This window comes from Microtus oregoni, unplaced genomic scaffold, assembly GCF_018167655.1.
Source record: "Microtus oregoni isolate MIOR12 unplaced genomic scaffold, Mior012 000117F_ref0000505, whole genome shotgun sequence".
Classification (NCBI taxonomy): Eukaryota; Metazoa; Chordata; class Mammalia; order Rodentia; family Cricetidae; genus Microtus; species Microtus oregoni.
In genome coordinates, this window is record NW_024544746.1 from 1921276 (window position 1) to 1944708 (window position 23433).

General features: G+C 51.9%; 1 protein-coding gene across 1 annotated transcript; it reads right to left on the minus strand.

Moving 5' to 3' along the window:
• Positions 1–15441: 15441 nt before the first annotated feature.
• On the minus strand, positions 15442–23119 carry LOC121444106 (mitochondrial dicarboxylate carrier). The gene is made up of 11 exons (XM_041645883.1): positions 22889–23119; positions 20103–20222; positions 19588–19702; positions 19448–19496; positions 19209–19250; positions 18189–18232; positions 17937–18007; positions 17480–17572; positions 17142–17219; positions 16612–16668; positions 15442–16517 (listed from the first exon to the last, which is right to left on the minus strand). The coding sequence occupies exons 1-11, from the start codon at positions 22976–22978 to the stop codon at positions 16416–16418; spliced, it is 861 nt and encodes a 286-aa protein (XP_041501817.1). The 5' UTR covers positions 22979–23119; the 3' UTR covers positions 15442–16415.
• Positions 23120–23433: the final 314 nt, after the last annotated feature.

The window sequence follows — 23433 nt, forward strand, 5'->3', positions numbered from 1 at the left end:
TGAATATAGTTTTACTGTATTAGAGCTAAAACATTTTCTATTTATTTAGACGAAAAAAGGGAAATGTAAAATTATCTTTTTGTACACTGTGAAGACGTGTCACTCAGATAGGTTTAATAAAAAACGGAGTGGTCAATAGCTAGGCAGGATTATCGGGGTAGAGAGACTCCTGGTAAGAAGGGTGGAGATGCCAGGAGACACAGCAAGGCAGGATTATCGGGGTAGAGAGACTCCTGGTAAGAAGGGTGGAGACGCCAGGAGACACAGCAAGGCAGGATAGGCCGTATGGAGATGAGGTAATAGAGCCATAAGTCAGAAAGGAGATGAATAGAGATGGATTAATTCAAGTTATAAGAGCTAGTTAGAAGCTGGGCGGTGGTGCTGCACGCCTTTAATCCCAGCACTCTGGAGGCAGAGGCAGGCGGATCTCTGTGAGTTTGAGGCCAGCCTGGCCTACAAGAGCTAGTACCAAAACAGGCTCCAAAAGCTACACAGAGAAACCCTGTCTCGAAAAACCAAACAAATAAAAATAAAAACAAATGGTCCAAACGACCCAGCTGTGGGCTCTGTGTGTGATATTTCATCCACTATGATAAGAATCTTTCCCTACGAGGGCTCAGGCACTGATCTAGGAGAGCAGTGTGTGTCATTAGGAGCATTTTACTGCTGTGTTCCTTTAGCAGAATAATAGTTTGTCCCCAGGCCCAGGACCCATGCAGTCTCGGGTTCTTGGCTATGTTAGCTGTGTTAGTTAGGTATGGGTTCCATCTCTGGAATGATCTCTGTGTTGTTCTTTTGTTTTTGAGACAAGATCTCATGACTGACTTCCAGCTCTCTGTGTAGCTGAGGATGTCCTTGAACTCTTGATCCTCTTGCCCTTACCTTCCAAATTCTGGGATTACAGAAGTGTGTCACCATACCTAGCCACAGTTTTATATGTGTGTTAGCATCTTCCCATGCAGCTCAGCTGTCCTCAATCTGCAACCCTTCTTAGTCTCCAGAGCGCTGGGATTTCAGGTGAGGGAAATTACATCCTACTTATTTAAAATCTGAGTCAGCTGGTCAGTTGGTACAACCATCCTTACACTAGGATTCAGTGGTGGGCTGGAGGGATGGCTCAGTGATCGAGAACAGTGGTTGGTCTTCCCAGTACCTACATAGCAGCTCACAACTCCAAGGGATCTGGCACCACAGACATACATGCAGGCAAAACACCATGAAAAAAAATTTACAAAAGCAAGATTTGGTGGAAAAGCTGGGGGTTTTTCCAGTGGTAGAATGCTTGCCTAGTATCTGTAAGGCCCTGAGTCAATCCTCAGCACTAAGGGAAAAAAATCCTCGGGAGACTCTATAGGTGGATTTGAGACTCATATCTTAGCAATACGGAACATCCCGTCCACAAACATAGAACACCTCTGCAACTGCCCATTTATTAGAATTTTCTTAATTTCCCTCAGTATTGTTTTGTAGTTGGCAGCATATGAATCATAATTTTTCGTTTTCTTCCTATTTCATCATTTTTTATCCTATTGCAAATGATTGTTTCCAGTCCCAGAGACTCATGAATGCTAGGCAAATGCTTTACCCCTGACAAGTATTCCCGTCTGCAAACCCAGACACCCTCTGGGCCTGTCAGGCCCCTTTAGCTATTTTATTGAGTCAGGTAACTAAATAGCGGATGAGACATTTGGAGTCATAGTTGCTCAATATTTACTGGCATTTTATTGGATTTTCCCACTTTGGCAGTCAGAGCACTGGGCAAAAATAGCATTGTTTCCTTACCATAGATGTTCATGGTGATATTTAAAATCTTTTATTTCCAGTTACTCACCACTAATCTATAGACTTGCAATACGTTTTTGGTGTCTGGGTTTGCTAAATCTCTTATCTAATATTTGTGGATTCCTCAGGTTTCTCTGTGAAGACAACTATCCACTGTGTGCAAAAAAATACATTTTCTTTCCTCGCAATCTGCAAGATTTTATTGACTTTTTGGTAACTCATTGTTGGAACTGTGACCTGAAGTACAATGTTCAGACGTGGCGAGAGCAGGATTCGCCGCTTTATTCTTCTCCACAGAGGAGAGGTGTCCAGTTTTCCCCATGAGGTAAGCTGAAGGTCAGAGTTCTCAGAGACACTTTCTGGGCTTTATTATTATTATCTTAATTTTTGATGCAAGGTCTCACTATGTAACTCTGGCAGTCCTGAAATTCACTATACAGACCAGGTTGGCCTTAAGGGCATATGCCACCACCACCACCTGGCTAATATTTATTAATAATATTATTATTAAATATTATTAATAATAAATGTTATTATTATTATGAATGTGTGGCACAATGCCATGGCATGCATGTGGCTCTCTCCTTCCCTCTTTAATGAGCTTTGACACGAGCCTCAGTCCCACTTGGCGGCAGGTGCTCTCATTCTCTGAGTCCTCTCTCCCACTTCTGAGAACATTTCCAGTCATTACTAGTTTTCTGAGGGTTTTTAATTTTAATTTTATTTTATTGATTTTTTTTTTTTAGGTTTTTTTGAGACACGGTTTCTCTGTGTAGCCCTGGCTGTCTTGGAACTAGCTCTGTAGACCAGGCTGGCCTTGAACTCTCAGAGATTCGCCTGCCTCTGCCTCCTGAGTGCTGGTACTAAAGGCACATGCCACCACCACCTGGCTGATTGATTGTTTTGAGACAGGGTTTCCCTGTGTGACAGCCTTGGCTATACTAGAGCTCACTCTGTAGACCAGGCTAGCCTTGAACTCTCAGAGATCCACCTGCCTCTGCCTCCTGAGTGCTGGTACTAAAGGCATATGCCACCACCACCTGGCTTATTGATTGTTTTGAGACAGGGTTTCCCTGTGTGACAGCCTTGGCTATCCTGGAGCTCACTCTGTAGACCAGGCTAGCCTTGAACTGAGAGAGCCAGCAGAACTGAACCTGGGTCTTCTACAAGAGCAATAAGGTTGTGTCAAAACTCATCTTTACGAACACACTGCAGGGAGGTGGGGGCCTGGGAGGAGTCTCGTCCCAAGCAGGTTGAATCTTAGCCTTTGACAAGTTCAGGGCCCTTCTCTGGTCAGCCTCTTTCAGGCCACAGCCAGCCCTGTTAGTCAGAGACAGATTTAGAAGCTCCTCAGGGAAAGTGTCTTCCCAGATGGCCCTTCAGCTGGGCAGAAACCCAGGCCCTGCTGGCCAACTGGCACCTAGATCTCAGCCGAAGAGGAGACCCAGGACTATGGATGCCTTCCAGGCCTGCCTGCTCTTCCTGTCACGGAAGGCGCGGAGCTCCCTGGCACCAGGCGCCTGCAGATTATTCTGGTATATCTGTGTGTGTATGCCTATGTCTGTATGTATTTGTGGTATTTGGGTGTAGGTGTGTGTTTGGGTGTGACTGTATGTCTTGGAGCTGCTGCATGATAGAGTGGAGTGGGGTGACCTGTGAGCCCCTTAACAGGAGGATCCGCTTTATCCAGAGGCCTGGGTGAGACAAGGGGGCTGAGTGCCGTTCAGGTAACCGGCCTGTGAAAGGCAGAAAAAGATGTTTAATCCATCATATACAGAAGCTGGACGGAGGCCTGGTACCTACCTCATCTTCAGTCCATGCCAGAACCCGGCCTAATGGGCTTGGAAACCCAGGAGAGAGAAACCAAGCCCTGTGATGGCTGGCTAGAATCTCCCCTCCCCCTACAGGCACCATCTGGGGTTCCTAGACTCTCCCACCTCCTGAGGTCTAACCAGCCTGAGAGGTTCCAGGGGACAGTCCAACAATCTCATCTTCGCTGGGACCAGACCTGAGTGACTGCATACTCCTAACTCTGGAAAGCAGGGCGGCGACAGGAGAGGCAAATGGGTACCAACAGAGACCCAAGAACTGACTCCTGCCTCAAAAACCAGGATGGGGGCTGGGTGGTGGTGGCACACGCCTTTAATCCCAGCACTTGGGAGGCAGAGGCAGGCAGATCTTTATAAGTTTGAGGCCAGCCTGTTCTACACAGTGAGTTCCAGAACAGGCTCCAAAAACTACAGCAAAACCCTGTCTGGGAAAAAAAAAGAAAGAAAAGAAAAGAAATGGATTAATTTAAGTTGTAAGAGATAGTTAATAATAAGCCTGAGCTCTTAGGTTGAGCATTGTAATTAATATAAGCTTCTGTGTGTTTATTTGGGACTAGGCAGTCGGGACCAAAGAAAAGCTCCACCTCTGTTTATGGTTGTTATGAGCTTCCCTGTGGGTGCTGGACATCCCTATGGAGCTCACTGGAAGAGTAGTGCTTTAAGAACAGAGCCATCACTGGGCCATGGTGGTGCACGCCTTTGATCTAGGCTGTCCTGGAGTTCAATCTGTAGACCAGACTGGCCTTGAACTCACAGAGATCTGCCTGCCTCTATCTCCAAGGTGCTGTGATTAAAGGTGTTTGCCACTACCCTGGCTAGTCTTTTTTTTTTAAGATATTTAAAATATAATATTTGTGTTAATTCTTTGAGAATTTCATATAATGTGTTTTGTTTGTATCAACCTCCCACTCCTTCTTCTATCTCCTCCCAGATCCACACCCCTGCCCATTGGCCGGCAGCTCTTTATTAATCCATGGGAAGGCGCCCGGCAAAGACACATCTTCACAGGTTACGAAAAGACTATTCCTTAACAGGTAAAGGTTAGCGACAGAGGCTGAGCCTGGAACCAAGCAACACAGCCTGGCCTGCAACATGCAGCTTCACCTGTGTCCTCCTCAGCCATTTCTGTCACTGGCCTTGACCCAGGAGGGACTTAAAGCCCCTGCAGCCACCAATCACTGGAGCACGTGTGAGCACAGGCCACGGGAACTGTGACAGTGGCCACGAGTCTCTAGCGACACAGCTCAAGCTGTCTGGAAGGAGAAATCGTTCACAGCGCTAGAGGCGATGAGGGGGCTTCAGGAAGGTTTGCTCAGGACCTGGCTCCCTCTCCTCTGGGTGTCACGTTGTCTGGCTCTGCTGGCTTCCACACCTCAGGAGGAAGAGCTCCCTCCCCCAAGTTGCCAAGATTAGACCAGCTGAGGCCACACGCTCTTCTGCTGGGAAATCCCAGGGACTGTCAGGCAGGAGGAAGGTGAAGTGGGTGATTCGAGGAAGCCCAGCTGTGGGGCCGCATGCGCAAACACAGCTGTCCAGGGTGTCCTGCCAGGGATGGGGGTGGATCCAGGGGACTCATCCCAGGAGGTTCTCTGCCACTTACTGGAGGAACTGTGGAGAAGAGCCCGGGCTGCCGGCAGCAGGAGGTGACTCAGTGAATACAGGGTCCTTCTGGGTGCTGTTCCCAGGACACCTTCACGCTGAGGAAGGAAAGGGGCTGCAGGAGCCCTCTGGAAACATGCAATAGGTCCGGGAGGGCACCTTGTTCATGCTTTAACAGGAGAGATTGGGCCCGTCATCCATCCAGCTAAGCCTGACTAGGGGTTTGAACTGATCCTTTGGGTGGAGGCTCATAAGCCTGTTTTGTTTTGTTTGTTTTGTTTTTCGAGACAGGGTTTCTCTGCAGCTTTGGAGCCTGCCCTGGAACTAGCTCTTCTAGACCAGGCTGGTCTCGAACTCACAGAGATCTGCCTGCCTCTGCCTCCCGAGTGCTGGGATTAAAGACTTGCACTACCACCCTGCTAAGCCTGTTTTTTAAGGAGGTACAAGATGCCCTAGGGCCAGCCCAGCACTCAGCCCAAGATGTCCCTCTGAGTGACCTAGAAGGACCCACCATCATGGCCGATCGGATGGAGGAAATCCCTCAGCTGAGCTTTTCTTTCTCAGGTGATACTAGTTTGTACCAAGTTTACAAAAACTAACCAGTACAATGGCCGTCTCGTCTGGCTTCTGCTTCCGTCTCCCACCAGCCCAGCGACACCCTCCTACTCACATCAGACCCAGGGTGCAGGTAACGCTGCTTCTGGTCACCTGAACCACAGCCTGAGTTCTAGACCTGAGTTCGGCCTGGCCCACCCTAGTCTGCTGATCCCCCTGCTGGATCTGTAGGCCTGGAACGGGTTTTTGTTTGTTTGTTTTTGCTTTTTGTTTTGTTTTGTTTTCCTTTGGAGACTGTTTTATTCTATAGCCCTGGCTGCTGGAACTTACTCTGACTACATCCCCAATTTCCCCCAGAGTTTTGTACTTTTGTATTTCCACCCTGTTGACGGACCCAAACCCAGAGACACCTGGCCGGTTCTCCAACTCCAGCGGGATCCTCTTCCACCTGTAACGGTCTGTGTTCTTCCGGCCCAGGCCCTGCTCTGAAGTCCAGTGCTGGGTTTGGTCTCCTGTTTCCAGTCTGGACCCTGGACTGCCACGTCCACTCCTGAGCCTTGCTAGCTAGCATGGCACCTCTGAGTCTTGGCCGCACCTCCATCGGCCTGAGCCACACCCTTTCTGGGTCTGCTTCTTCATCTCCCCTGCCTGGGCAGCCTGGTTCCATCCGCCGCCTACTGGCCAATCCACGCTGCGTGACTGCCACCCAGAGGCCACTCCGGGAATTACAGGATGTCCTTATACCTGTGTCTCAGCCCCAGGCCACGTGCCCCTTGATATTCGCTCTTTTTCAGAACGACCCCTATTGAATGAATTAGGACTAGAGATTGGCCCAGAGTCTCCCAGGGTGAACACTTGGTATTTGGAAGACGTTTTGAGCCATAGATCATTTGGTGATGGAGGAATGATCAATTGCCAGAAACAGGCTCCGGCAAAGACTCGATTTGTGGATAGATTTGCAGAGGTACTCTGGTCAGTCCTACTTTTCCAGACTTCGGATGTTGAAGGGTCTCGGCAGAAGAGAGGAATGGGGTGTGGCTACCAACACAGGAGCCAAAACAAAGAGAAGGAAGCCGGGAGGGGACCCCCAATCAGCTGCGGGGAATGTGAAAGAAATGTACTGTCTTCCTAGATCCAGAGTTGTCAATTACGGATTTATTAATTTAAGTAGTTCCATGCCTCCTTAAAACCAGGACCAAGCAGGACCCAAGATTGGGTACTGTCATCGATGCTTGTGAAAGGGGAAATGTAGGAGCCAGCCATGATAAGCTAAATATGAACAGATCACCAAAGGAATTCTTTACTTCCAACCATTATCACCTGCCAGAGTAGGACTCAGCCATCAATAAGTTTAATGGAGGCCTGCGTCTCAGTAGTTTAACCTGAAGCAATACCTAGTTGCAGAAAGGACCATAAACTGAGATTACCTAGCACCACCCAAGAACAGACCATCCAAAGGAAATGCCTAACGTTCCAACTGCTGTAGATAGGATCACCTGTCAGTGCACACTCACCAGGACACGCCTGAACAAATGTCAGCCAATCAGGGGTCCTGAACCTCAGAAACCCCTCACCCCCACCTTTACTACTATAAAACTCAACTCTAACTGAGCTCGGGGCTCTCCTTTTATTCCAATACATTGGACATGCGGAGAGACCCAGTTTGCAAACTTGCATAAAATAAAGGCTCATTGCTTTTACATACGGGACTCGGTGTCCTTGTCAGGTTTGGGGGACTTTGTGGATTTGGGCATAACAGGGAGCAGCTGAAACTTGACACCCCAAGAGGTCAGGAGAAGGCACTGGTGAAGGCATAGCCTCAGTTACAGGGAGACCCCAACATTTCTGAGATGCCAGTACCATAGGCGGCAATTAAGACGTCAGCCGCCATTGAGCTGGCCTGAGCCTGGGGAACAAACTCTGTGTGTGCTTTGGAAACCCTGTTCACCATAATATCAGCTGTGGGTAAGCTTGTGGGGAATTTTTTAATTTAGTGATGGATGTGGGAGGGCACAGCCCACTGTGGGGGGTGGGGGAGCCGCCCCTGAGTAACTGGGGTATGTAAGAGGCAGTCCCGCCTCCATGTTCCTCCCTTGAGTTTCTCCCCTGACTTTTCTCAGGGATGAAATGGGACCTGGGAGTTGTCAGCTGAAATTAGCTCTTTCCTCCCCAAGTTGCTTTTGCTCCTAGTGTCTAGGAAGGCAGTAGACACCTTAAGGAAGACAGGTGCTGAGTCACTGTGCTCACAGCGCCAGCTGTCACCAGGCTGAGACTAACCACGAACCGAACAGGGACCAGAGGGGCCGCCGCCAGATCTGCCTGATCTCTGAGTAGCCCCTGGTACACATGGCCTTAGGCCGTCATAGCCGAGGCTGGCTACCAATTCACAGCTGAGTATTAGATTCCTTTTTTTTTTTTGTTTTTTTTTTTTTTTTGTTTTTTGTTTTTCGAGACAGGGTTTCTCTGTGGTTTTGGAGCCTGTCCTGGAACTAGCTCTTGTAGACCAGGCTGGTCCCGAACTCACAGAGATCCGCCAGCCTCTGCCTCCCTAGTGCTGGGATTAAAGACGTGCCCCACCACCGCCCGGTTTGAGTATTAGATTCCTAATCCTCCAATTTAGGGATTACAGGCGAGCACCACACCTAGCTGTGGGCCACTGCAGGGGGAGGAAGGTGTCTCCTCTGCCCTAATCCTCTTGCTGAGATGTCCAGGAAGAGATTGTTTTCCTGTGCTTTGCTCCCTGGCTTCCCAACATGGGCAGAACTGAAATCACTACCACCTTCCTTGCTTTCCTTGTTCTTTTTCTACCAACAGAGCTTGGTGTTTCGCTTGACAAATCCTTGCCTGCAGCTAGGGTCTAAATGGAACAAATGAATGGCTGTGGGTTGTCCAGGTTTGACCTTTGACAGCAGCAAGTGAAGGGCAAAGGGCAGATTGAGCTGCTTCCCTTCACCTCTTGTCACCTGGGAGGGACAAAGCTGATAGGGGTGAAAAGGGAAAAGGACCAGAAGGGGGCGTGCGCGTCTGAATCGACAGCAGCTGGAAGGTCTGCGGAGGACAGCTGAGGACGGAACCAACTCGAGAGCGGGAGAAGTGCAGAGGAAACAGACCAAGATAGGACTAGTCAGGGAGCAAAGACCCTCAGTGAAGATCAAAGACCCCCAAAAAGGGCTTTCTGCCAGGAAGATTCTTCACCGGAGGCAGGAAACGTAACCCCAGACATCTAAGGACAAAGCAGAGACTGCCTGGCAGATCAAAAGGGAAACCTGGGGGCAATTGCTGCTCTTCCAGAAGACCTGGGTTCAGTTCCTGGCTCACACTGTTTGTAATTCCAATCCCAGAGGATTCAACCCCTTTTCTGGCCTACACAGGCACCAGGCATGCCATGATATACGGACAGACAGACATGCAGACAGACATGCAGGCAACAAGGAAAAAACAAGAGAGAAAAAAAAGAGAGAGAAGCTGGGCATAGTAGCACAAGCCTTTAATTCCAGTACTTGGGAGGCAGAGGCAGGGGGTTCGCTGTAAATTCAAGGTCAGTCTGGTCTCTGTGGTGAGTTCCTGGACAGCCAACCAAGACAGCTCCCTGTGGTGGCTATCCCTAAAGCACATGCTGACACAGAAGCCATGCTGGCATCCTGACCATGCTCTCTCCCCACCCTGCCCCCTACTCTAAGCTTCTTCAGGCCATGAACTTCTCTCTCCCCTTGCTTCTCATTCCTATATAACCCTGGTACTTGGGCTGGATGCTGTCTTGGTCCCCTCTCTCTTGGCCTCCTTTGCCCGAACCCTCTGACTTCTGTCTTGTGTCTACTACCTTCCCAGATGCCTCTAGCGGTATTCTAGCTCATATCTACAATAAAAACATTCTAACATCCAACCCTACCCTGGAGCGATCAAGGAGTTAAAAAAAAAAAGATAAACTCTTTTTACTTTGTTGTTAGACAGGTTCTCTTGGAAAACCTTGTCCTTGAAAAGAATTACAAACCCCGGGACTGAAAAGATCCTGGTTAAGCCAAAGCAACAGGTACGAAAGAATAGAATTCTTGAGCTTGTGCACAGTCTTCTCGCACTCCTCAAGGGAGGGGGACACTGGACCAGGGCTGGCCCAGTCAGGCTCCAGGGCCACAGGCTTCCAGGAGAAAACACCAAGCTTTTCCTAACACAACTTACCAAGAAAGAACAAGGCGATCCGGGCAGTGGTGGTACGTGGCTTTAATCCCAGCACTAGGGAGGCAAAGGCAGGCAGATCTTCCCAAGTTTGAGGCCAGCCTAATCTACAGAGCAAGTTCCAGGACAGCCACAGGGTCTCTACACAGAGAGACCCTAGGGGAAAAAAGCACCCGAGTCATTTCTGTAATGGGCTCTCATACCTTAGCACAACTGACTAACTCAGCCCATGAGAAGCACCACCTACAAAGCAAATCCTAATCCGTCAGAGTCACAGTTCTGGGAAAGTCTCTGAATGCACTAATCTTGCTTTTTGGCCTCTGTAGTTCTGTTTCTGGTTAACTGTTCTTGTGAACTGAAGTGTGTCGATTCAGTACATGGTTTTTGTACCTAAAAGCTCACCCTGAGAAAGGCTTGGGGCTACACTGGGAACCCGAACAAGAAGCTGTGTAGTTGCCTGCTGCCTGATAAAGACTAATATGGCTTAAACCCATGTCTGAAGAGTCTTCTTTGATGGATACCCCACAACAATTTCCAGGAGGTCATGCAGACCTCTTCCATCCTGCAAAACCTCAGAATCCAGACCAGGCTCCACCAGGAAAGCGTCAGCTGATGGCATGCCAGGGTCTATCTGCAAAGAACACAGACTGCTCTGACAGAGGACCTAAGTCTCAGCACCCACATCAGGCAGCTCACAACCTACGTATAACTTCAGCTCCAGGGGATCAGCTTCCCCAAGGGCACCTGAACTCATGTATATATATATATATATACACACACACACACACATACACACACACACACACACACACACATACACTAGTATAGCTTACAAATAAGATTTAAGATAATCATAAAACTAAAACCTGGACTGTGGAGATTGCTCAGCTGCTAAAATTCCTTCTCTGGGGGAGACATGAGCAATGTTCTTTCAACCACAAACCAGGGACAATTCTGTCAAAGTTCACTCTGAGGGACCAGTGAGTTTATTGGTCTTCCTTGTCAAGTTTATAGGCTAAGAGTCACTAATGGGAGTGTGGGCGCCCTCCCTCTCGACAGGCCATGCAGCAGGGGTGGGGTTCCCCATAGCTACAGATGAGCTCTCCCTCCTCTAGTCTCCCCTGGTCTATATATTTTGCAGGGAGGGAGGTCTCAGGTAATCAAGGTATCATGGTATACAACAGATGCCAGGGAGCTGGCTTCTGGGATGAGGGTCTCATGACCTCCCCACCCCCTGTGGGTGTAAATGTCAACAAGCCCAGTTGGGATCTTTTCACCCAGTGGAGACACAGCTGAATTCCCTAAGACAGTAGCTGTTTGGCTTGGAGGATCGTCGGTCACAACAGTTAACAGTACAGCTGCTCTTGCAGAGAACCCCAGTTCCATTATCAGGCAGCTCGCTCCGCAGGAACCCAATACTCCCCTTTTGCTTCTGCAGGAACTACATATATGTATGCGCGCACACACAAAGATACACATGTACACATAAATAAAAACAAGTAAATTTTTTGAGGCAGGGTCATACTGTGTAGCTCTGGCTGTCCTGGAACTCACTTTGTAGGCTGGCCTCAAACTCAAAGATCCACTTCCCTTTGTCCCCCAGCTCCTGGGATTAAAGGCACACACCATCAAGACTGGTTGAAAATAAATTTAAAAAAAAACACCTTTATTTTATATATTTGGGCGCTTTGCCTGCATGTTTGTCTATGTACCACATGCACATCTAGTACCCAAGGAAGCCAGCGCAGGTGTTGGGTCTCTTGAGTTCTAATTCCAAGTCATCATGAGCTGTTCTGTAGGTGCTGGGAACTGAACCCAAGTCTTCTGTAAAAGCAGCAAGTGCTCTTAACCATTGATCTCTCCAACCCCAACAAAACAAATCTTTAAAAAAGATATTAAAACGTTGTTGACAACACTGGTCAGTGTTGGAGCATGCCTGTAACCCCAGAACACGGAGGGCTGAGGCAGGAGGATCTGGAGTTCAAGGGTCCTGTGGGCTGCATGGAGATATTGGGGGTCTATTTATTTTTATGTGCATTGGTGTTTTGCCTGAATGTGTGTCTGTGTGAAGGTGTCAGATCCCCTGGAACTGGAGTTACAGACGCTTGTGATCAGCTATGTGGGTGCTGGGAATGAACCCAAGTCCTCTGGAAGAGCAGTCAGTGTTCTTAACCACTGAGCCATCTCTCCAGCCTTGTGTTGGCTAATTTTATGCCAACTTGACACAGGCTACAGTCATGAGAGGAGGGAACCCTGATTGAGAAAAATGCCTTCATAATATTGGGCTATAGGACATTTTCTTAGTGATTTATGTGGGAGGGAGGGCCCAGCCCACTGTGGGCAGGATCATCCTTGGGAAGATGGTCCTGGCTTCCAGAAAGCAGGTTGAGCAGGGAAGTGGTGGTGCAAGCCTTTAATCCCGGCACTCAGGAGGCAGAGACAGGCAGATCTCTGTGAGTTTGAGGCCAGCCTGGTCTACAAGAGCTAGTTCCAGGACAGGCTCCAAAGCTACAGAGAAACTGTGTTTCAAAAAATAAAAAAAAAAGAAAGAAAAGAAAAAAGAGAAGAAAGCAGGTTGAGCAAGTCATGGCCTCTACCACCCCTACATCTGCTCCTTCCTCCAAGTGCCTGCCCTGCTTGAGTTCCTGTCATGACTTGGGAAGTACAAGCCAAATTAAGCTTTTGGTCATGGTGTTTCATCACAACAATACAAATCCTAACTAAGACAGATACCTGTTTCAAAGAAAACAAAACCAAACTAGAAAAGTAACAGAACTGGGCTTGGCAGCCTGAAGCCTCAGAGCTTCGGAGGTTGAGACCAAAGACTTGATAGTTTTTTGAGGCCAGCCAGGGCTACAAACATAGCAAGCCCTGGTTTCAAAAACAAAAAAGAACACTAAAACAATAATAAAATCTTTATTGATAAACAATTCCAGGAAGGCTGGAGCGTCAGAAGCTGGGGATCCTGGTGGCCCTTCTCTTGCCCAGAATCAGCTGACAAGGGCTAATTTTTTTTGTTTGTTTGTTTGTTTTTTTTTTCGAGACAGGGTTTCTCTGTGGTTTTGGAGCCTGTCCTGGAACTAGCTCTTGTAGACCAGGCTGGTCTCGAACTCACAGAGATCCGCCTGCCTCTGCCTCCCGAGTGCTGGGATTAAAGGCGTGCGCCACCACCGCCCGGCCTAATTTTTGTTTTTTGAGACAGTGTTTCTCTGTGTAACAGTTCTGGCTGGACTAGAACTCTGCCTGGAAGTCAAGGGAAACATTTTTTTTTTTTTTAACTTTTAGAGAATCAGTTAAAGCTGGGCAGTGGTGGTGCACATTTTAAATCCCAGCACCAAGCAGCAGAGACAAACTCTGTGAGTTCGAGGCCAGCCTGGTCTACAGAGCGAGTTCCAGGACAGTCAGGGCTACACAGAGAAACCCTGTCTTGGAAAAAAAAAATAGATAAATAAATCTTAAAACAAAAGAGGGCTGGAGTACAGCCTAAGGGTAGGCTGGGTTTGCCACACACTGGGCTAGAGGTTCCACCCCCAGCATCAGGAGAGAGCAAGCAGGGACAGTGAGACACTGCCCCACAAGAAGCGGCAGACCCCAACAGCAAAACTGTTCATTTCAACTTCCTTAATTGTTTCCACTCCAACTCCAGACCAACCAAAAACAAGAGTGACCACTGGTAAGAAGGGGGCGGACTCCTGCCTCCCTCCCCAGTAGAATGCAATTTTTCTGTTTCTTCCTTTGAGTCTCGACAACTGCAAAGTGTGACCAGCTACTTGCTGTCTCAGGCCCCAGGGGAGCAGGAGAGCTTTTCACCTGCTTCCGTTAGTGCTGATTATACCTGACATCAGTGTGAACGTGTTGTTTGTCACGTGTGCTGGTCCGAGACCAGAAGGTACTGGGACCCCTGGAACCAGAGTCACCTGACGTTAGCCATCTCTCCAGCCCTGTATCTGACATCTTGCCTGTGGGTCTGCGAGCTGCTAAGTGTGTGCGGTGTAGGGTAAGCAGCCAGCTTCATCTCTGAACACGAGGGCAGTTTTCATGGCTCCATTTACTGAAGAGCCTTTTGCGTGTGTGAAGGTGCACTTGCCCACGTGTGCGTGTTTAGAAGTCAGAGGTCAGTGTTCAGAGTCTTCCTCTCTCCACCCTCTGGAGACAGCGTCTCTTTAGACCTACCTGGAGCTTGCCAATGCAATAGGATCAGCTTTTTGCACCCTGCCCTGCAGGGCCTATTGCCAGGCCTAACCCCACTAAACCAGACTGGGTACTTTCTTGCCTCCAGGGAGGCTTTGCTGAGCAAGGCTGATTGTGAGGAAGGGAGGTTAGGTGTGTATCGGCTTTCCCAGAGGCCTGGGTCCCACGGATATGACCTGTTCTGGGCCTCAAATCTAAAGAGCATGAACAGTCAGTGGTTTATGGTGTAGGTGAGTTCTTGCCTGGGGTCTGGAGAAACAGCCCTTCTGGAGAACCACAGGAGTGGGCTTCTACGCTAGAGTGTCCTGCTCATCTGTGACTCCCACCTCTCACTCGAAGGCAGGATGCCTAGCCTGCCCATGACAACATAATGGCTTTGTGACCAACAGGTGGGACCCTAGTTTTCTCCCCTGGCTTTAGGGTTGGACCTTATGGTATCACTTACAAGCTCATCCCACCCCACCCTGAGTCAGAACCTCAGCAGCCAGCACCTGGAGCCCTTGGTGCAGCAACTGCAGGCATGAGCCACCACCCTGCACAAACCTAATTCTGACACTAAACCTGTCCACAATTGTCATCTTCGTAATTGGGAGGCTGAGGCAGGAGGATAATTTGTTGGAGACCAGCTGGGCTGCAGCCCCTCCTGTTGGAGGCACCTAGGCAAGGCTGGGCATGCTGCTCAGTCAGTGTTTACTTAGTAGGTATAAAGCCCAGGGTCTGATCTCCAGCCGCTTGGAGACTGAAACCCTCACAAACGAGTTATCCGGTATCTGGAGTTCCAAGACTACTATGTATCATTATGTTTCCAGCTCATGTTACACTTTTCAGGGGTAACAAATTACAATTGTAGCTTTGGCAAATTTAGTGCTTTCAGGGGTGTCCACTTAAGTGTTTATACCTATGATACGGCAGTACCTGGGCTATGGCTGCACTGGATTTCTTCGAATGCAAGCACCTGCTTTACTGAGAGTGGCTTTGGGACATTCAGAACTGCAACCCTGGCACTCCTAGCTGGCATCTTGCTCCTGCTTATACACCTTGAATACTCCTGGCTCCAGTCTGTTTCCTCTCTGTGGACCCCAGGGCATCCCCAGTTCTCCTGGGCTTGCTGGCCAGTGACCAACAGCATGGGAACTGACTCCAGAGGTCCCTACTACTGTTGGTTAAGGCGACCCTTTCTCCCTTCCTACCGACCTCTAAACTTTCTTCCCATGGGCTCTCCCCCTGGTAGAAGGAGACCCTGATCTGGTAGATGCTTTGTGCTAAACAGCAAGAGAACTCAGAGAACAGCTGACACCCTGGAGTAGGCGAGGAGCGTGTAGGGAAGACACGAAGGTCTCCCAGGCCACTTGGTTTATTAGATCCCAAAGAGGGGTGTCCCTGGGCCCACTGCCACCTCCTGGGTGAGGACCCAATGCCCAAGGGACTGAGAGGGGGAAATGGGCAAAGAGCGAGCACAACCTCGTGATGAACCCAACCCCATCTGGGGAAACCAGGCTGAAGCCTGGGGGGTGGTGAGGGGTGACAAATCCTTGGAGGGAACATACGAGCCATCAGGGCTCCAGCTCAACCAGCACCCCTCCCCCCCCCAGGCATGGGCGGGCACAGCGAGGGGCACAGCCAGTTCCTGACGAGGGTAGTAGCTGCTGAGTGGCAGGGTTCAACAAAACTGACCATCAAAGCAGCCAAGGCTGCAGGCAGCAGGTGCCCATGGGAACCCCCGGCACCTTCTCTGGACTCTACTGTCATGGCATCTGTGGCGATTCTTGCTGCTGCTCCCTCTCCTGAAGAACCCTTCAAGAACACTACACAACTGTTTCTCTCATGACCAAAGTGTCTGCGTGCTAAGCTGCCACACCGCTTAGGTTCTGCTCGGTGTACAGAGGGCCAGCTGGGAGTGGGAAGCGGTCAGCTTCCTCCTGCTTGCCAGGCAGGGCAGGGCAGCAGAGCGGCCAGGGAGGCGGGAACAGCAATGCCAGCCTGAGCCAGACCTCTTCTCCTAAATGAATCATGGGGCAGATACAGGGCAAAAGCCCTGTATGGGGAGAGTCTGGGAGCAAGGAGGGCAGAGGTTCCACCCCAGTGGGCCTAAGGAAGGGACAAAGGCCACTGAATTAAACCCTGGCCTAGGCAGGGTCGGAGGCTAGCCAGCCCAAGGGTAGGAGGAACAGAAGCCTGCTGGGGATACAGCACGGGCCCAGGCCAGGAAGGGGCGTCCACTCCCCTCCCACTCTTCCAAGGTGCTCAGTACAGTGACTGAGCGTGGCCTAGATGTCTCTGGTGATGTCAGGTTGGCACCCTGATGCCAAAGTGCTTCCGGAGCTGCTCCAGGAACAGGAAGGTGAGCACGGTGTGAGGGATGAGGCGGATGCCGGCAGGAAAGAGGCCCTGGGTGAGGAAGACAGCGGTGGTAGCAACATCAGGTCCAGGGAGACCCGGCCCAGTTGCTCCCCCACGGCTCAGCCCCACTGCCCCAGCCCACCTTGAAAAAGGCTTGCGGTCCGAGCTTTGCGGTCTCCATGGCGCAGTGGAAGACACCCTACAGAGACAGTGAAGGTCACTCAAATGCACAGGTTAACTCTCCAGACAGGAGGAGGGCATGGTGGCTCTGAGGGCTCCCAGGAATGTGACAGGGGCCAAAATGAAAGCAGCTCAGGCTGTGACATCAATGGGACAGAAGAGTAAAAGTCACATAGGCCAAGCTGATGGGCTGCCGAAGACAGCCAGCCAGATGGCTCTGAAGGCGCTGGCCACACACAGGCCAGATTCTATCTACCGCGTGAAAAGCTTCCCTGTCAACTGGTGAAGAAATCTAAAGGAGACAGGAAGGGAAAGTACAGCCCCACCCTGAGGCAAGTGCTACCCAGAGTTGAGCATCTAGAAGGGAACAGGGGACAACAGCCTTGTCTCTGGGTCCCCATGAGGGCTGAAGCTGAGAGGGTCCTGGCTCCAGAGAATGGCGGTAGACGGCAGGAGCTCCGGCCAGCCCTGGAGCCTGCCGCCAGTCTTTACCTGATATTCGCCCTTAGAGTTCATCAAGCGTGTCTTTAGCACATCCAGGGGCTGGCACAGAAATGTGGCACACCCGCCCTGCAGGAGGGAACTTGTCACCAATGGGCCTTCAGGCACCCCCAAGCCCTCACCGCCCACAGGATACCTTTAAAAAAGCCCTTTGCCCCATCCCCGAGTGACCCAGTGCTGCCAAGACCTGAGTCCCCAGGAGAGGGGAACAGGAATTATCCCGCCCTGGGCTAACCTGTGAACTTGGTTCCCAAACACGGCCTCAGAGAGCCTGTACCAGGCTCGCTCCACCCACCCTCAGCCTCCTCCGACCACGCTGGGGCACTTACCGCAATGAAGCTGGAGACGAAGTGGGTGAAAATGTTGTCAGATAGGTACCCAGTGCTGAGGACCAGCTGCTTGGCCTGGTCATAGCAGGACAGCTACAGGGAGGAACAGGGACAGTTATAGCTAAAGACGAGCTCTCAGACCCAGGGAGAGTAGACAGGGTCCCCAGGGACTCCATCACCACACCTGGACACGTAGGTGAGGGTCAGATGCAGGCTGCCCACCCTTCCCCAGGATAGTGGGCATCTCCCCAAGGTCCCCAGTGCCCGCTGCTGTGTTCTATGATCCCTGACGACAGAGGTCAGAGATACGCAGGTGAGGGTCAGATGCAGGCTGCCCACCCCTCCCCAGGATAGCGGGCATCTCCCCCGTCCCCAGTGTCCGCTGCTGTGTTCTGTGATCCCTGACGACAGAGGTCAGAGATATTGTCCACAAGCCCCGTTCTGCACAGGAACCCACCTGGCCCACAGTGACGAGGGCCCCGCGGCTGGATGCCATGGTTGCTCCGGAGAAGAGCTTCCTCAGGCCTTCTGCAGGAGGAATCGAGGGGCGACATCAACCCCTATATGACACCTCATTCCCCACCCTGCCTGCCCCCCGCAGGCTGCTTTTCCACCCCAAGCCCACCAGCTCAGGCACAGTGAGTACACACGTAAACATGTATTCAAATCCATACACGTTTACAACAATGTAGACTTCCTCTCCTCTCACCTTCGCGGGCCACACGGTACAGACCATCTAGGGCATGAGAGTAGCTGCGGTGGCAAAGACAGGTCAGTGAGATTTACCACATGTTCTGCAGGGTTACACGCCAGAAAAGCCACTGTGGGCCACAGGACTCTGGCGTGGCGTCATACTCAATGGGGGTATTTCACAGGCCTGTAAGCCTCTCCCAGGGAAAGCTCAGGAAGTGACCCCCATGGGCTCAAGCTCGATCTGCCTGTGGGCAAAGCTTTCGTGGTCTGCTCTGCTGTTCCTCGGATGGAGGTTCCACTTCCCCACAGGATCCCAGGCTTGCTGTGGCTTCTAGCACAGATTATCACCCACCCTCTGGGCTGGAGAACCCAAGGGGGAACCGACAAGAAGCCAGAAACTAGCCAGGCCCAGCAGCTCATGCCTGTAATCCCAGCACTCAGTCTGTGCTACAGAACGAGACCCTATCCCAAAATGAAAATAAGAAACTGGATCAGCTTTGTGGAGGCCAAGCTAGGAGGAGCTAGGGGCTCAAGGAGAGCCTGAGCAAAAGTGGGGGAGGCGGGACGAGAAACAGCCTGGCTCCCCAAGGATGAAGGAAACTGAGATAATAATGACGAGAACGGACGGATACCCCAGGAAGGACAAAGGGCCGCCACAGAAGACCCCAACTCCAAAGCTTCCCGTTCCTGGGGCTGACCTGGGGTGGAAGAGGAGGGCCACTTCTACCCAGGCCTCCTGGCTGTAAGCCGTCCTCTAATGTGTCTTACTCCATGGGCTTTGAGGCTTGGGTGGCCCTGCACTTAGATATCTGATTTGGGCTATCCTCAGCTACAAAGAGGCCCAGCCCTAGACGACAGTCCTGGTGTCAGCAAATTCCAGAAGGCAGGTATGGGGACTGGCCCTCAGCCTAGTGAGAGTCACCAGCTCCCCTTTTCATAAAACCCACGTGCAGTACGGGAGTCCTGGTTAAGTCAGAGCAGAGCCACGCAGGGGTCCTCCCCTCCCCGACTGGGACAAAGCTCATTTCCCACTCACTTGCGCCGCTGGTTCAGGGGCAGCTTCATGTCGTTCTGCATCCTGAAACAACAGAAGGACAGGTGGGGACGGGTGAGCCCCTAGGCCCCAGGTCAGCTCACTGACCGGGGTCAACAGTGCAGGACTGCCTACCCGAGTTCTGGGTAGGATCACAGGACTCAGCTCCGCCACAAACCCAGGCTCAGGGACTGCATGGCGGACAAGGGAGCCCGTGACCCTGGGGGACGATAGGCACAAACCTGACGTTGACCAAATCTGCTGGGGTCCCCACGAAGCCTCCAGTTAAACCTGTGGTGACAGAAACACCAAGGCCACTATGTGATGGTTCCCGGTGTCCTGGGCCTCTGCCCGGCCCTTGCCCCGACTACCCAGTGCTCACCACTGATGCCGCCCAGCAGCACCTTGCTGTAGAAGGGGAGAGGCCCCTGGCTGTCCTTAGTCATGTAGTCCCGCATGGTCTCGTAGATGGCGAACCGAGTCAGGGAGTAGGTCATCTGGGGAGGGGGCCTGGCTCAGAGGACTGGGCACTCCCCCCAGCCTAGCCATCGTCCCATGGGCCCTGGACACCGAGTGACCGTTCTAAGGTCACTCAGCTTGCAAGCAGCCAAGCCAATTCACAAACCAGAGGTGCTGTCCCCAGCTGTCTTTAGCTTCAGCTTTCCCATCTGAAAGTGGAAGGCAGACCTCTGTCCCATACCCACCCTGTGTCTCTTCTGTAATAAACCTGAAGGGGAAGAGAAAGCAGCTGGAGCTCCCTAAGGCTCCTTCACAGGACTGAGCCCAGAAGTAGCACCTGAGAGGCTGGTGCCAAGGCCTAGGAAGCTGATGTCAACAAGAGAGAAAGAACGTTGTGGGTCATGAGCCCTGACAGCGAGTCAAGACCTGTGCACACACCTGCCTACACAGCGAGGCGCTCAGGCCGTTGTAGAGCGCCAGGATGCCGTCGGTTCGGATCACCTGCAGCGCCATTCCCGTCATGCGTAGCTTCACCTCCTGCTGCGTCTGTAGGTGCACCTGCAGACAGGCAAGGAGGGTACAGTCATGTTCCCACAGAGCGGAGCTCTGACCCGACCACAAGTTGGTAGAAACAAAGCTGTAATGAGACGGCTGCCTACGCCTCCAAAGGTAATTTCAAGGATTAGTCATTTCCAGGTCCACAAGCTGTGGTCTGGGCTGTCAGTACGCAGGCCTAGATGGGAGGAAACTTTCTGTTTGTTTCGGTTTTTTGAGACAGGGTTTCTCTGTAGCTTTGAAGCCTGTACTGGAACTAGCTCTTGTAGACCAGGCTGGCCTCGAACTCACAGAGATCCGCCTGCCTCTGCCTCCCGAGTGCTGGGATTAAAGGTGTGCACCACCACCGCCTGGCTGAGGAGAGAAAACTAAGACAGGGGCAATAGAGCAGTTCCAAAGGGTCTAAGGCTGGTCCCAGGCCTGCAATGGTTCCCTTTCATTGTGTAGGGACAATAGTTAACTGTTCTCAGGGCCTTGCCTCGCTCCCACCCCCTTACTGGTGGCCTACGTTCAGGCTCAGGAGACCCGGTCCTAAGCATTTGTGTGTCAGTTCCCAAAGAAGCCTGGTCACAGCCAAGTGCGGCTCAGGCATGGGCACACTCATGCAGGAAAACAGCTAAGATGGTGCGGACAGAGGGGGCTTGGTTCTCAGCAACAGGAGTGTCACCTTGCAGTATGTGGGTCAAGAGGGACAGAGGATTTAAGCCACCTATCCAGGGAGTGGTGGCTCTGAGGGCAATTGCCCCTGTGTATGAGGGGACCAAGTCAGGGCAAAGGGCACACACGAAGGAACTCCAAAACAAGTTTTAAAGTTGGCACGGTAACTCAGGCACTGACTAACTATTCAAGTGACTGAGGCAGGAGGATGCTGAGTTTGAGGACAGTCTCAAGTACAGTAAGATCCTGTCTTTGCACACAAGTTTTCCAATGGTCTCTGTGAGCAATCCTTGTTGGAACACCCTGACCACTGCCTCCTCTGTGGCTGGGCACCGCCTGTCTGCTGGCGCGGGTCCAACAAGGGTGTCCTGGCTTCCGTGGCAGCCTTTCTTGATCCTCCAGGCACCATTCTTCCCAGGGAACACCTGAGTGGGGGTGGGGCTGAGAAGCAGCGGAGCCGGTCAACACTCAAGAGGACAGGCCAGGAGTGGGGTGCTTGAGAGGCCTTCAGGGCCCAGGCCTACTGTAGCCACCGAGCCTGACCCCCATGGAGAGGGCTGCAGGTACAGACACAGCCAGGAAAGGAAAATATCCTCAAGAAGTCGCTCCCACAGTAATCAGTACTCTTGCTATTAAACCACCTGCAGTGGCAGTGCCCAGGGGCTGGACCTGTGTGCGCCACTCCCAGGACAAGTGAGGTTCCAATCCTCCCTTGTACCCAGTGGCCAGCATTCTTACTAATCAGAAAAGCTGAGGGTGATAATGAATGTTTGAAATCCCTGCACTTGGAAGGTAGAGGAAGGAGGAACGGAAATCCAGAGGCAGTTTTAGCTGTATAACAAGTTCAAGGCAAGCCTGGGCTACAAACAAGAAAGAAAGAAAAGAAAAGAAAAGAAAAGAAAGAAAGAAAGAAAGAAAGAAAGAAAAAAAGCGACAGCCTTTCTTAGGAAGCAGGGTCCCAGGCAGAGACAGAAACTAGCGGGGACCCTCAAGTGGTAGACAGAGACTAGATCATCAGCTCAAAGCTCAGAGGCCAGTCCAACGTGGGGCTTCAGGAAAACGGCAGTCAGAGCCCCCTGGGTAGAGGGGTCCAAATCTTTGTTCTCTGAACAAACAAACAGTCACGGAAAAAAATCCCCCGGGGCCTTCCTGGCCCTGGGGAACAGGAAGAGTGCTGTCTTAGTTTGCTCTATAAGCGTCTATTTTTAAACGGGGAAAAAAAAAGACAAAAATCCCACAAACCCACGTGTCTCCTTTGTTTTTTTTTTTGTTTTGTTTTGTTTTTTCCTTTTAGGGGCGTAAGGTTCGAGACAAGATCTCTCTGTGTAGCCCTGGCCCGTCCTGGAAGTCGCTCTGTAGACCAGGCTAGCCTGGAACTCTGCCTCTGCCTCCTTGTTTCTTGTGCTGAGCCCGGTGGATGCCGGGTCTCCTCGCTCACCTGGGGGCGTGCTGATCCTAGCGTAGCACCCGTTCAGGCGGAAGCAGATGACCGAGGTCACAGCACCACCACCGTCGCCCTCACTTTCGCCCCGCACCGTAGGGGGTGCTAAGCAGGCAGGGGAGCTCTGCTGCTGGGACCAGGCTGGTCTTTAAGTTCCAACACCTGTGTCCCCTGCATCTCTACCCTCAACTTTTTTACCAGAGTTGTCGAATGTTTGCCGCCGAGGAACGACTCGGAGCGCAGAGGCGGGACAGACAGCCATCTGTTAAAGATGGGGGAGAACCAGCTGGTAAGCTGAGGAGAGGGGATGTCCCCGTCGCCTGTCCCCCGAGAGACCCATCTGCAGAGGGTCCCCGAGGACTTTTCCACCGCTGCCTACTGGGAAACGAGCGTAGTGGCGCCCGCAGGCCCGAGCCCGACGGCGCAGAGCAGGGCTCAGGCCAGCGTGGCGGTAATTACCGGGTGCGGAGTCAAGCGACGGCCGCAGCAGGCGTCCTGTGGGCGCCAGGCCGGGGACGGTCCCCGGCGCCTTGGGCTCACGCGCAAGCTCGGCCTTGAGACTCAGGCTCACCTTGAGGAGGTCCAGCGGGTGCGTGCAGCAGGCGGCCCCGCAGGAGGCCAATCCCCCAAAGTACCAGCGAGATGCCCGTGCTTCGGCCATGGCCAGAGCAGCAGCGACCTGGCCTAACCCAGGTCAGCACCACAACTCCGGTTCCAGCCTCCTGACACCCGGTTCAAAGTGCCACCGAGCGCCCGCGCCTGGTGCAACCAATGCGCCCGCGCGGCCCCAGGGGCGGGGCCTGGCGGACTCCACCCACGGCAGGACTCGGGCCTTGGGAGGCTCCGCCCACCCTCTTAAAGGGGAGGCTGCAAGGGGCCGAGGTAGGGGGTCCGCCGCGGACGACCGTGAAACCCCTGGAGCTAGACCATAGCCACATCCATTCTCTAGATTATGGCTTGGGTCGCGGATCCGAAGGTCGTCTGCCATCCTCCACCCATCGGGAGGCTGGTTTCCTACCAGCCCCCCTAGCCTTAGTCTGAACTTGCACCCTGGCGCTGACTCGTGAGTTACCCAGGCAAAGGACACGTGCTGCAGCAATGGACCTCGGTCCCCCA